Source organism: Chrysoperla carnea, chromosome 1 (genome assembly GCF_905475395.1).
Source record: "Chrysoperla carnea chromosome 1, inChrCarn1.1, whole genome shotgun sequence".
In the NCBI taxonomy this organism is placed as follows: domain Eukaryota; kingdom Metazoa; phylum Arthropoda; class Insecta; order Neuroptera; family Chrysopidae; genus Chrysoperla; species Chrysoperla carnea.
The window spans coordinates 74,064,046-74,078,273 of NC_058337.1; the positions used below are offsets into that span (position 1 = coordinate 74,064,046).

Consider the following 14,228-nt stretch of genomic DNA (forward strand, 5'->3'; position numbering starts at 1 on the left):
ATTTGCAAAAATTCATGCCTATGGAGTAACACTGTGAAATATACTCCAAATGGTAGCACATACATCGAGTATCGACATACTACATTCTTAACCAGGCAAACCTGATTGAAGGCTAGACACATACACTTTTTGAACCCAACCTTTACCAGTAGTTTTATAGTAGCCATTGAGTAACACCTTGGCACTTAGTTTAAATTAATGTTTGAACCTTTTTACACAAGGACAGGTAGGAAAAGTGGACTTAGGTGGGAACAGGTCGGAAGTTATTGAAACTTTGGGATGTTGTTCCGGAATGGTTATTTAACATTTTCTCAAGTTTTTGATCTATACTTTTTTGGAGAACGTTAAATATCCTACAATTAATGAGTTTTCAAACATGTTTGTATATTAATCCAAGTAAGGTTAGAATCAAGATAATGCCTCTGGCACCATGAAGCTGTGCCTAAACAAATGAATCATCTTAAAAAATCTGAAGCTATTCGGCTTATAAATACCAGCACTACAGCGACTATAAATACAGCCAATCGGTCTGTACAGGTCCCTGCACGGGATGGTGAGATGGGTCCATTTTACAAAACGAAGGTATTGGTTCGATCGTACCCATATTTGTCACTTATCAAACATTCCACTATCGCTGTCAGGCCTTAATATCTTTGCACATTAGAATCAATCGTGGCGTGATTAAAAATTTTGCACTTTCAAAGAAAAAAAAATAAATGAGGAATTTTTAAAAATGATATGTAAATTTATAAAAAAATTTATTAGATTTTTGCTAAAAGGGTACAACAAATTAATGAAGAATTTTAAAAAATGATATGTAAATATATTAAAATTTTAATACATTTTTGATAAACGGGTACAACCTTCAAATTCTTAACAAAAAGAATGTATTGTATTATCTAATAAAAAAAAATGGCATAAAGAGGTAAATCCACTTTTCATAAATAAAAAAATTGTTGATTGGAACTATTAAATAAACATTGAGCCACAAAATGGAAGCAGACAAAATGGAAGTGGAATATATTTTTGAAGAAGACACAAAAGAACCTACGAAAATACATTTTCAATTTTCAAGAGAATTCTGCATTCAATTTGGCATTTCGTTTGTAGGTAAGTAAACATATTTTATAAATCTTGATCACCTATACAAGATTACGGAGTGAAAATAATTTAATGGTTCTTGTTCTATAACTTCTAAGGCTAGCGCTTAGTTAAATGCAAGCAACCAAGCATAGATTATACCTTCTTCATTTGTGACATGAAGTGTCAAGTGAGCTGTACGACATTATACTCAAGTAACACAGCTGAAGCCTCAGTCTAAACTATTCTGTACTGACCAAAATGCCTCTGTCGCATATTGCTAATGTGTCTCTGTCTCATATATAATTGCTCAGGAAACCCGTGTTTGCACTTGTAAATAATTTCGTTCAAGTAATCGATTTCTCAACGGTTTATTATGAAGTGATATAAAATCCCTTTAAAGTGATATCAAATCTTCGGAACGCCTACGATCATACTCAAACCATATTTGGCTTGTAGTATCACAAATACGTTCCTTCCTTCATCTACGATTGGCCTTTTTTAAGGTATCTCCTTTCAGGAGCAACTTGCAGCTCGCAAAAAAAGCTCCTGGATGTCTAAAGGTGCTTGTGTTTGGCAGCATTGTGCTCTTTCTAGCAAGATCGTCGTTTTCACAATTTTCCAGAATGTCAGCTCGTTTAAGGATATTCCTGGCGTCCTCTTGAACGAAACATTTTAAATGCGTTAATAATTTCCACTTTAACAATATATTTAGTATATTATCTATTCGGATAATTTTTTTTTTAGCGAATTTATTAATTTTCATCACTGGAACACATATAGGTTGGTTTGGACCAACAATTCTAAAATTATCATTAAATACTTCAGAAATACAATTAACATCATCTGAAATATCATGGTTAACTGCCACGTTACCGCTTGGCGGTGGAATTGGTCCAGTGTTTGGTGCAGTATTAGCAAATAGAATTGGTCGTAAAAATACAATTTTACTAGCAACTATTCCCGAAATTATTACGTGGATTTTAATCGCTTATGCCAAAAATATATATCATTTATGTATAGCACAATTTATTAAGGGAATAATTGGAGGTGCTGCAGTGGCTGTTGTACCAATGTATGTTGCTGAAATATCTTCACCACAATTTCGTGGAATTAATGGAATGTTTTTTCAATTACATTATACTCTTGGGGCGTTGTTCGAAATTTTACTTGTGTCATTTGTTTCTATAATGGTTAACGCTTGGATTGCATCAATCATACCCGTACTTTTATTTGTAATTTTCATATGGATGCCAGAATCTCCGTATTACTTTTTGATTAAAAATGAAATAGAGAATGCTAGAAAATCTTTACGAATATTAAAGCAAAGTGATAATATTGATAGGCAATTAGAGCATCTAAGAAGAGTTGTTGTAGAAGAACAAAATGAAGTAAAAAAAATTTCAGAAATATTCACAGTCAGAAATAATCGAGTTAGTTTCGTTCTATGTATCGGAATTATATCAACTCAACTTTTAACTGGATTAAATATTGTTTTTCCTTACACTCAGGTTATATTAGAAAAATCGAATTCACCAATCAATCCACACATATGTGGAATTATAATTGGAGTTGTCGGTTTAATTTGTGTTATTTCAAGTTTTTTTATAATTGATTCATTGGGTCGAAGACCCATGATGTTATTTGCCACGTTTGGAACAATGATACCGTGTTTCTTAATTGCCCTATATTTTCACTTAGATTCTACTAATTACCAACATGCTAGTTCGATAAATTTTTTACCGTTCATTGCATTAATTTTACATCAAATAACTGTTTTTCCAGGAATTTCTGCCATACCATATATATATTTAAGTGAAATGCTATCCACAAACATTAAAGGTTTTGCTTCACTGTTCATTTGCAGTTACGTATCCATAGGCCACAGTATTTTAAACATGTTTTATGCAAATTTATGCGATTCTATTGGAATGCATAATGTATTCTATTTGTTTTTAGTGGGGTCTTTTATAAGTGGAATGGGAATCTATTTTTTTGTACCAGAAACGAAAGGAAAAAGTCTAGAGGAAATTCAAAAATGCTTAAAAACTTATCACATAAAACAGAAAAACTAGGGTCACACTAAGAATACTGGCTAGATGAGTTTACTTCCTCGTGTAATGAGTCATCCATGAATCAAGCCAAACCTTCCAGAAACCCCACCTGTACTCCTGAAATCAAGCTAGTCATTTCTGGTGCGGCCTTAATGTAGTTAAAATTCGGAACCCCCTTAACTTTATTGAGCTTATTCTCCAATATTTCAAATCATATTTGAGAACTGAACGTGCCACTTCATTGTAAAATCAAGTCAAAATCAAAAAGTCCAGTAGTTAACATAAAGACTTTAATTCAATCGGGGACTATTAAAATCTAGACCGACTCAAATTTTCCCATTAACGGGCCCCGACTGTATAAGCCTCTATGTAAGCCACTGGACTTCTTTTCTTTCTTTTCATACTTTATTTAATTCAGTCGGGTTTTTTATTTTTTTAATTATTTATTTTCGATCATAGTTATATCTTTATTATAGAATTACCTTTATTTATCAACCATCTGTACATTAATTAATATTATTTTTTATCATTTGTTTCATAAGAAGGTTAGATTTCATTAAGTATAAAAAAAAAAAAATTAGACCTTTATAAACTTTTAGCCTTTATGTGCCTTTTTAAAACAAACCAGCTGAAAATTTCGTCAACCGAGGGTTTTTGGGAAAATTGCTCCAAGCAAATGTTGTTCTACTTGAAGGACCATATCCCCCAAGCTCGTTTAAAAATCAAATCATACTCTGAACTGATAGAAATAGAATAAAACTTAGCTAATTATTCTTTATAAAATAACAATTTGGTTGGAAATACTTTTCGTAAACCTAATAAATACGACAGAAATCGAAAACAAAAATTAATTTATACTCTCATATGTTTGTGATGCGCTCAACTTTTGGAAATAAAAGTAAAAGACAGAGAAAAACGTCAAATTAACAAGTATAAATCATAAATACCCGTCAACTTCCATTGAAAATTTTTTATAAAGTTATAAGATTCCGTAGAAATTGAAGAGACAAAGTAGTATCGATAAGTTTTCGTGTTCGATTCCTGCCAAAATTATTTTCAGAGACGCCTCCTTTCGAATAACACCACTCTTACTCTTATCATTTCTTACCATCAGCACTCAAAATTAAAAAAATTGTCTGCTGGATTTTCTAAAATGGAATAGTTGACACAAACTTGTCTCTTTATTTTCTACGTCTTTGAAAATCATCTTTGATAACAAAAAATAATGTATATTTATTGAGTTTTATTGAACATAGGTTTACTTGGATGAAGTATTGTCATTAATACATAAATAGTGTACGTACCATCCATTTCATCAATACACGAAAATACAGTTTAATACAATTACTTCCCTTCTAGTTCGTATACAAGACAGCAGGCAGAAACAACAGATCCGAATAGCATGTTGTTTATCATTGACAGGAAATGAGTTTTACTTTTTAACTAAACTAATCTGTACTAATGTGATCAGAATCCACAATTTCAGTAACCCATTTTGTCTAACTGACGGTCGACAGTAAATATAAAAATTGTACGAAACTTTTTTCCTTTTTATACTTTTTTTTTTATTGATTTAATGTTCAATTTGTTTCCTATAAACTTTTTCAGCTGAATCTTCGGTGTTGTGTTTTCTTTCTTAATATCTTACTTTTTTCCTTAAGAAACAAATTTTCATCGATAAAGTTATTTGTTTAGCAAACTGTTAGTGATGGAGGAGCACATCCAAGAATCATGTCAATTTTGGATTTTTTTTCTCTTAGATCCTAAGAAATTAAAGCTTTTAATTTTTCATGAAAATCTGTTTATTATTTTCATTATCTTTTTTTAACTTAAGTTTGCGATCTTCATTTAATTTCAAGTTTTCGATCTTCTGAACAAACACTAAAGCCTTATTTTATAGAAGACAATTTAAATGATTATTTCGTTTTAGTAAAAGAGACGGTATAAAAACTTACCTTAACTATTCATTTTTTGATGAGTTGAGAATAAACGTAGAAAATCTGATTAAATTTAGAATGCAAATATATTTTTAAAAGTACTTCACTCTTTTAAGGATGTTTTCTCGGCAATAATAGAAAAAATAAATTAGTAGATAAGGATCCGAATTTTTAGTATGTTATAGTTAACGAAATATATTATTGTATAAAACAAAAATTTGGGTATCTTACCGATCAATTAATAAAAACTCTCTTATTTGATCGGTAAGATACCCAAATTTTTGTTTTATACAATAATATACTTCGTTAACTATAACATACTAAAAATTCGGATCATTATCTACTAATTTATTTTTTTCTATTACTGGCGAGGGAACATCCTTAAGTAGTATTTAAATAAACAAATTCTTTTGCTATATAATTAAAATAAATTTTTAGTCAAATTTTAAACTCTATAAATTTTGAGGTACCTACCTGAAAAGATTATTTTTAAAGGTAAATTTTCTTATATCAGTCTAAATTTTTTATTAAATCATAGCAATGAGAGGTATACAAAATAAACTCAAGGTTTATTTATAAAAATTAACATTTTATTAAAAATAAACGAAGTAGATATTCTCAAACATATCTCATTCACAGCCAACAAGCATTTTCTGTATGAAATCATTTTTCCAGAACTATGTCAAGACAAAACTATTTAAAAAAAATATGCCAAAAGTTGATAAATCCAATTGATTGATAGTAGACAAACTAGAAAATAAAATTTTACAAACTATACTTTCTTTTCTCTATTTTTTGTTCACAAAGTAAAGTTTCAAACTAACATGAAGTATGGATAGATACAGTTTGCAAATTAGGTACAGGATGTTCCTGGAAAAAAAATATAATTTAAAATCGTATTTTCAGGAATTCATTGTATTCCAGAAAATCTCTCATAATTGATATGGATTCAATATTGTAAGCTATAAGCAGCAGAAAGTTTTTTGAGATCGGAAGTATTTGATCTATATTTCTTATTCTAAGCAAAGATTTTGACTGGTAAGATTACCTAACCATAAATATTTAAAAATCCTATAGTAGGTACTTTTTGTATCATCTTGTATCTTTAAAAAAACCATTTATTTCATATTTCATGTGTGTTTTTCTGAGATGAAACATATTTTTTTCTGTCTCTTACGATAATACACATAATTTTTATATTGCAAAGTCTTCTAGAGAAATTTGGCGTATTTAAACCGTTTTAGACTATCAAACTTTAAATGATTTCCCTTGCAAATTCTATAAATATAAATTGCAATTACTTAGATTGGATGAAATTTGCACTTACATAGCAAAATAACAAAATTTTAATTGAGTGTAATATTTTTTGATCTATTGAATTGTATCACTTTTGGTTCAATGAGTGCACATAAGAGCAAGTTGTTCCATGCCATGTTGATGAAAATTTATTTCATCTGAAAACAATGTGTTGCTTTTTTTTTAATCGACTTCAACCTTGTTTTATTAAGTGGTCAGTTTTGGCGTAGAATCGGAAATAAACTGTACCATTCGTAGACCTTATGCCAATAATTTTTATGTGCCTCACGGTATCCTCCTTTGTCATACATCAATAGGCAGAACACTTGTAATTAAGACACAAAAAATTACTATATTTTATTCATTAAGAAAACCTGCACCATGTTTTAGTCCTTTTTCCTGCAATTCTTATTCTTACCGTTTCCAGTGTTTGGTTATATCATAGCAGAGCCATTTGGTTATATTGTGGCTATTTTGGGGAATGAACAAGGAATTTGTTATGTATGTTACACGGAAATCTCTGAAATTATTCTTCCCTTTTGTAAAATGCTGAAGGCATAAAATTGTTTCCCTGATACACATTGTATATAAAATCAAGATAATTATTTTGTCTACCTAAAATATTTAGTCTAAATATTTACTTACAAGAACTTTCTATCGAATTTAAATTAGATAATAATAATATAATTGATTAGATGCTGGAGTTTGTGGTTGTTGTTGATTAAGTTTTTGCATATTAATGTATGTTTGCTGATCTAATTGTTGTAGTATTTGTTGATCTTCAAAATTTTTTGTTTTTTCCATCATTGTCGATTCATCGTATAACTTGTTCGTATCTGAGTTACCAAAATCGATATTCTTTGTTGGGAAATAATAAACTAATTGATCCTTGTTCATATTTTGGACTGGATAACTCATTGTCATTTGATCATTATTTAATTGATGTGTTTCTGGCATATTATACATATACATCTGGTTTGAAGCAGGATAATTTGGAACGTTTGATTGTTGATTCAATTGTGAGTATAATTGTTGCGAATTAGTTTGTGGATAGTAATACAGTTGTTGCTGAGTTGTTTGTGGGTAGTAATAATACATTTGCTGTGGATATTGCTGTTGTGGATAGTAATATACTTGCTGTGCAGATTGTTGTTGTGGATAATAATATAATTGTTGTAAAGTTGTTTGCTCTGGATAGTAGTTATACAATTGTTGAGGTTTAGGTGCTTGGTTAATTGTTGCATAATTGTTATACAATTGTCTGGGTGGTCTATTAACTTGATCAACGGTTGGATAAATGTAATAATACAACTGTTGGGATGCAAGTGTTTGTTTCTCTGTTGGATAATTATAATAAAATTGTTTTGGTGTGGAGACTTGGTCAACTATTGGGTAGTAATAGTACAATTGTTGAGTTTTTGATAAATTACTTGGTTGATAATAATAGTTTTCTCGAGTTTTTAATAATTGTTGCTCATTTACTGTTGGATAATAGTATTTTTGAGTTTTTTGTGATTGTTGTTGGTTAAATAATGGATAATTATAACCTGTAGCGGTCGGTTTGACGTTATTGGTTCTTATTTGTTCTTCGTATAGTTGATTTTCTATTGTTTTTGAATATGGACGCACTTTTTGTTGATTGTTGGATCCAATCTGTTTTCGATATTGCCGGTTGAATATCTTTGTAAATTGATCGACAAATTGTTGATCAATTACAGGTGTGGCTTTGGGTTTTGAGGTATTATTTTCGTCCGGTGTGGATGTAGGTCTAGCAACACGAAGGTGAACTTTTCCAGTCCAATCATTTTTGCTAGCATGCTCTAAGATTTTTTGAGCTAACAGTGATTCGAATGACCCTGCAAATGAATAGAGGTTAATTTTTGAATAAGACCTACACGTCTACGAAATAATATAACGTTATATTAGCTTGAATCTTGAACCTTGATGGCTCAGTTGTGGATGAGAGAGATTTCTAGGAAAATCATATGCATAATTTTTGGGACGGATTCTTAACTGTTCAAAAGTTCAATAAGATAAAAAAAAAAAAAAAAACTAAAAAAAAACCGTTTGAATAACAACATCAATTGAAATACAAAAGTTTCTCTCTGATTCACAAGTTTTAGCCAGTAGAATATATTTTTTTCGGAATTTGAATATCCGAAAAAAAAAAAAACAGTTAATTGCGAATAAAGCAAATGAAGAAAGCCATTTTTTCAGCTAAATCATGTTTTACAATCAAAGAAAGTTATTTTTTCAGCTTAATCATGTTTTAATATATTCATAAATAAAAATAATAAACAAATAAACAAATCAAAATATTTCCCTTTGTTCCTTTTAAGATCAGTTTTACCATATCTGCTCATAATCAAAAGCAAGAATGTCGGAGTCCCCAGCGTTATAAAAAAATGCCCGAAAAGTACCTTATTTATTTGAAATTTAGCGTTTCCCAGCTGCAGCAAACTTAATTTTTTGTAGCCGAAGGTAAACAATTGTTAAACATTGATTAAAATATAAAGATCAAGTCAGAGCATAGACCTCCACCTCTCAATAAAAAATTTTTTCTTACAAAAATGAAGTCGTGTCCTACCAGTACGGATGTTTGACATTAGTTAATGATTTCTGTTTGACTGTTAGCGGAATGATGTTTTGCAATAATACGTCAATATGATTTTTCGCTGTATATATTCAATTATAAATTGAGTACAGAGAGGTGCATACCAAGTTTGTTTATAAGTTGAAGAATTTCTGTTCAAAATTTGCTATTTACACTTTTCAAAATTTTTTTACATTTTTCAAAGAATCTTTTATCTATCGTAAAATACAAATAATAATAGCCCAGAAACATCAGACAAAAACAGCTGATATGCTTTATGAAATTCTAGTGAAGTTATTTCACCGGGATTATCTTTATATTGATGCAAGAAATGAACTATGAAAAGTCAAATGAAAAATCATATGCACTAAAAAAATTCAAAGTCAAAGATCACGACTTATCGCAATTTCGGCAATTATAAAATTTGTTTGTGAGTTTATTTTACTTAAAAAATGTTCTGTACAAAATTTCCGTAAAAGCAATCTTTCTCAAGATATTTGGCTAAAAACTTAAGTTTGGTTACAAATGAAGCACGAATTATTTGAATGTATGAATCAAGCAACTTCCCTGAGCGTAAAAGCCTCTTATTATAAACCAGTTTAATTATTTTATAAAACAATCTTTTCATTTGTGTTAAATATTTACAATACACAATACCGTATTTTTCGAGTAGTAATATAATTGTTTTGCTTCCATGCTTCTTCAATAGACCTTTTCATTTTAAATTGACGATTCATTTTCGTAACGGGCTAAATGATTTATAACCAATGTGACAAAAGGAATAACCAATACCTTCTATCTTTGTCCAACTTATTACTGTCAACCCGAAAAATATTCTCTGCACTTGTGCTCATGATATGATGAAAAGGCTTATGCATTTTTTATTGCAAAATCAAAATCTGGGTGAAAAAAACTTCACTTGCATATTTTAAGCAGAAAAGCTTTTATTTTTCTAGACTAATAAGACATACCTACTAATGAAATAATTTTAATAGAGATAATTTAGAGTTAGTTGTCCGGGACATACGTTACTATATCTATATTCACTTGACTTTTTAGGTTCATTGAGCGTAGATTTAAATAAGAAATCTAACTTCTACTCTTCTTAAAATGACTCCGTAAGAAGTAAACTGTTATAAAAAATATTTTCCTGATCATAGATTTATGGTCGATTCCAAAATATAGTTTATCATATAAATACTTTATTTTGAAAAGACATTCCTCAACTATGAGAAGTAAAGAGCGGATTCCAAGCATAATACTCATTAATTTTGTTGGCTGCCAAAAATAATCAGTAACTAAAGAAATAAGTTTTCTCAAATTTATTGATTTCGGCATAAGTTAATCAATTCCCTTTTTGTTTTTTTGTTTTATCTAAGAATTAATTCAAAAGAAGCAAAACTGATGTTATCCAATATTCAATTAAACATTTGCTTAAGACTTTATTTTGATATTCTAAAAATTACGATTTGATTTTAGATTATTAAAAATTCAATAATTAAAGCGGATTATTTTGAAGAAAAAAAGAAAGAAAGAATTTTTTATCTATAATTTATTACCTGGAATTCGCTCTTTACCGAATGCTAATTTGATTATTTTTAAAACTTACTCTGATTATTGTTAGTTGTTGGTTCCCTTGGAGTATTAATTATGGTTGGCGGAGAACTTGGGAAATCGCTATCTGATGATACAACTGTTGTAGAAATATCTTCAGATATTTCTTGAGTATTCACATTGTGCGTAACAATAAAAAATAAACAACCAAGCGCAACAATTAAATTCATTATCTTTTATGATTTAATAATACAACACTTTTTAATTGAATTTTTGGAAAATTATAAATATTATGGTTAGATGATTACAAAGTTACGAAATATTTATACAATTTAAATTTATACTCTATGCCACAGGTTTTTACAATATTATTGTTACACAATAATTATTAATATCTACATTACAATAAAATTATTTGCCCCATTTTTATATCATGTATATGAAATATTTGAAGGTATACTAAGTCTAAACTTAGTATACCTTGGGACAAATCCCAAGTTTGTAACGCTTAAAAATATTGATGCTACTAACAAAATTTTGATATAGGTGTTCATAAAATCCATTCCGTCTGAAATTATAGCGTGCTTAGAACGTAAAAAGTGAGGTCGAATTCGTAAATGAGCAACATAGGTTAATTGGATCTTGTATCCGTTGGACCCATCTTGTAAACCGTTAGAGATAGAACAAAAGTTTAAATGTAAAAAATATTTCTTAAAAAAAAATACAACTTTTGTTTGAACATTTTTTGAACATCACTGTTTATCCGTGAGAACGCAAATTATGCGCAAATTGACATGATGTATATGCAATGTGACATGGTATTTCAACAATTAACTCATTTCAATTGTTTGTTTTCACTTGTCACTTCTAATTAAGGTTAGTCACAAAAGGGTCACTGAAATATTAGGCCATATGTAGTACTTTTATAAATACAGGGCCATTTATATAAAGGGAAACTTAGGCAATTTTAATGGACCATTTGATCCCAGTTTTCTCAACATACATTTCTAGGAACCAGCTATGAAATAACTGGATAAGTTACACTTTGTGTGTTCAATTCAAAAGTTTCCCTTAAACAATTGAAATTTGGTAGCAAAATTTCAATCTAATCGAATTGTAGTAGTTGTGTTTGAACCCAATAAACGAGGGTATTTCTGATAACATATAATAAAACGCAGGGCTTATCTTAATAGTATAAAAAGTTCTCCTTTTACACACTTAAAATATAGAAGCTCTTTTACGCGACTGACGCTACGAAACTTGAAAAGGTTTGTTAATGAAGTTTCTTCAAAAATTAATTTTCCTAGAGTTGTCTCGAAAACATGAACACGGGTTCAAAATCAGGATCACAAAACTATTGCATGAGAAAAACAAATTGATATAAATTTTTGATAGTTTAAATGTTTACAAATTTTGTGATTTTGAGAATATTAGGATTAATATTAATTTAAGTAGAATTGTTGTTTTAAGTTTTTTTTTTCATAATTATGTTCAAATTTTATGTTTTAGAATTTTAAAGAGATACAGAAAGATACATTTTCACATCAGTAAAATTTTCTTGTAATTGTTTTACAAGGAGTATTTATTTTATTTATTGCACTTGTCACCTTGATTGAAAATCGTGCAATCGGATGCTGAACCTTCAGGCAATATGTTTGCATTTGCATTTTTTAATAAAAACAATAATAAAAATAAAAAGCCACCTACAAACCTAGCAGAAATTTTCATCCTAGACCTTAATTAATAAAATATAGCCATTAATATATTTCATTCACAAGGACTTTATTTTAAAAAAATTTAAAAACACATATCTAATTATACTTATTTTAACTCTTAATTGCCTCTAAAAATTTCTTCCTAAGATGTTCATCGAAAATTTCTCATTTTGTTTTTATCCTGTATTTCACTACTTACAAAAATACCTACAGCGCTGTATATAATAACGGTCGAGCAAAAAATAGGTATATTTAGTTTAATAGTTGGCCTGCTTTGCGGTTATAGCCTGATTTTTATTAGAATTAAGTCCACATTCACTTGGATTTTTTAGGACAAAGTGCAAAAATGGCAGAAGTAGGTAACTATAGCAACTTACTCTTAATCAAATAAATTAACGGCATCCAGATTCCAAGTTAAAGCTCTCAGGACATATAAAAGACTGAGGAGAATGAATAACTAACTCTTTAGATAGTTTTCGTTTGAAAATTTATACTATAATTTTTATTTTTTTTATTACGTATTTTACTAAATAATTAATTAATAATAATAAGCTTATTAATTAAACAATTAATTGTTGAAATTATGTAGAATAGATAAGAATATTCGGTATTTTATAATATAATTATATTATGAAAAAAGTACATTCGTGGCGACACATATACAGCAAATCAATTACAAATAATATATTGTGGTACCTATTAAAGTTAGTACATAAACTACAAAGGCTGAAGATTGATAAAAATCATTTTTGTTTTCGACTTACTATAAACAATAAAAGCCATCTTGTAGTTTTCATTTTGATTCCTGTTAATTTATCCATAGGATGACATTGTACAAAATCAATATTAAAAAATACTTCACTTGACAATTTTAAATCAAACGAGTTATAGATAAAAATAATTATTGGTTAAAAATATAGCCCAAAAAAACAATTCTTCAGGATTCTAATCCTGGCATCACTAAAACAAAAATTGCCTACTTCGAGAAATAAGCTCGATTGGTGTTATGTTACAAAATAGAAACAAAATTGATTGGGCATCTTGATTGTTTTATATTTTAGAGCGAGACAGACTACGAAGCAAAATACTTTGTTAATAAGAATAAATAAAAAATTCAATGTAAAATTGCCTATTCATTCGTCATTTATCAGGCACTTCCAGTTTTTTACTGATATAATGAACAATCAAATAAGAGAAAAAAATTTTAACCGTTATATTTCGAAACCTTGATGAAAATTATCGAAGTACGTTAAAAATAATTTTTGTGGAATCGTAAGAATTGTTGGGAGTTTCAAACGGTGACAGTCCTGCCCCATTTGAAGGTCTGAGGCCTGAGCCCATGTAAGTGATAATTGAGAGGTATAGAGTATGTTTTCGACTGCAAAAAATTTGTATGAATTATTCAAAAAAAAAATTCTGCTATAAAAAAGTATACAAAGCCCTGGAGAACAGGTTCCTTATAATTATATCATTAGCATAATAGACATTATTAGTTTTTACGGTTTGGTAAGCAAATCTTCTTCACATTAATTGTACGTACGTTTGTGGTATTGTTTATATTTATTATAAACATAACCTTTTGCACGAGGTCTATTTATGATTATTCAAAACACAATAAAAAAAAAGTTCTGTGGAAATTCTTTTGCGTTTAAAAAAAAAGGAGAATATGTTTTTTGTTGTTATAGGTAAAATCACATGTTTTTATTTATGAAGAAACGAGACTAAAAATAAAATTAATTAAAATTGTTAATTAGTTTTGCCTTTTGTATTGAACAATCTCTGATTCACAGGCATGGGTTAATTCAATAGAAGATTCTAATTAACATACGTACAACAAATTATTGATGACTATAAAAATTACCTACCCTCGTTAGTTAATACAACCAATACTATAAATTGGTGTTGTAAATACTATTGAAGTATTGACACCACCATGTTCCACTGTGCGTGGATGCATCCGTTCGCTACAATAGGGAATCTTCGAAAATATCCATGTGTA

General features: G+C 29.0%; 3 protein-coding genes across 6 annotated transcripts in view; 1 reads left to right on the forward strand and 2 right to left on the reverse strand.

The window, feature by feature from the left end:
* The window catches only part of LOC123291107, an 827,916-nt gene that overhangs the window by 598,932 nt on the left and 214,756 nt on the right, over positions 1–14,228 (reverse strand). The window lies entirely within an intron of this gene.
* On the forward strand, positions 995–3,054 carry LOC123290834 (facilitated trehalose transporter Tret1-like). The gene is made up of 3 exons (XM_044871177.1): positions 995–1,110; positions 1,828–2,471; positions 3,040–3,054. Exons 1-3 carry the CDS (start codon positions 1,008–1,010, stop codon positions 3,052–3,054), a joined length of 762 nt encoding a protein of 253 aa, XP_044727112.1. The 5' UTR covers positions 995–1,007.
* LOC123291104 (myb-like protein AA) lies at positions 5,640–10,769 on the reverse strand. 3 transcript variants are annotated; one of them, XR_006534926.1, is made up of 4 exons: positions 10,570–10,769; positions 7,013–8,223; positions 5,896–5,941; positions 5,640–5,821 (listed from the first exon to the last, which is right to left on the reverse strand). XR_006534926.1 is itself a non-coding variant. In XM_044871559.1 (3 exons), the coding sequence occupies exons 1-2, from the start codon at positions 10,742–10,744 to the stop codon at positions 7,031–7,033; spliced, it is 1,368 nt and encodes a 455-aa protein (XP_044727494.1). In that variant the 5' UTR covers positions 10,745–10,769; the 3' UTR covers positions 5,640–5,821; positions 7,013–7,030. The 3 variants fall into 3 exon arrangements, 2 of the variants coding, with proteins under 2 accessions (XP_044727494.1, XP_044727493.1); XM_044871559.1 differs by lacking the exon at positions 5,896–5,941; XM_044871558.1 differs by having other exon boundaries at positions 5,640–5,941.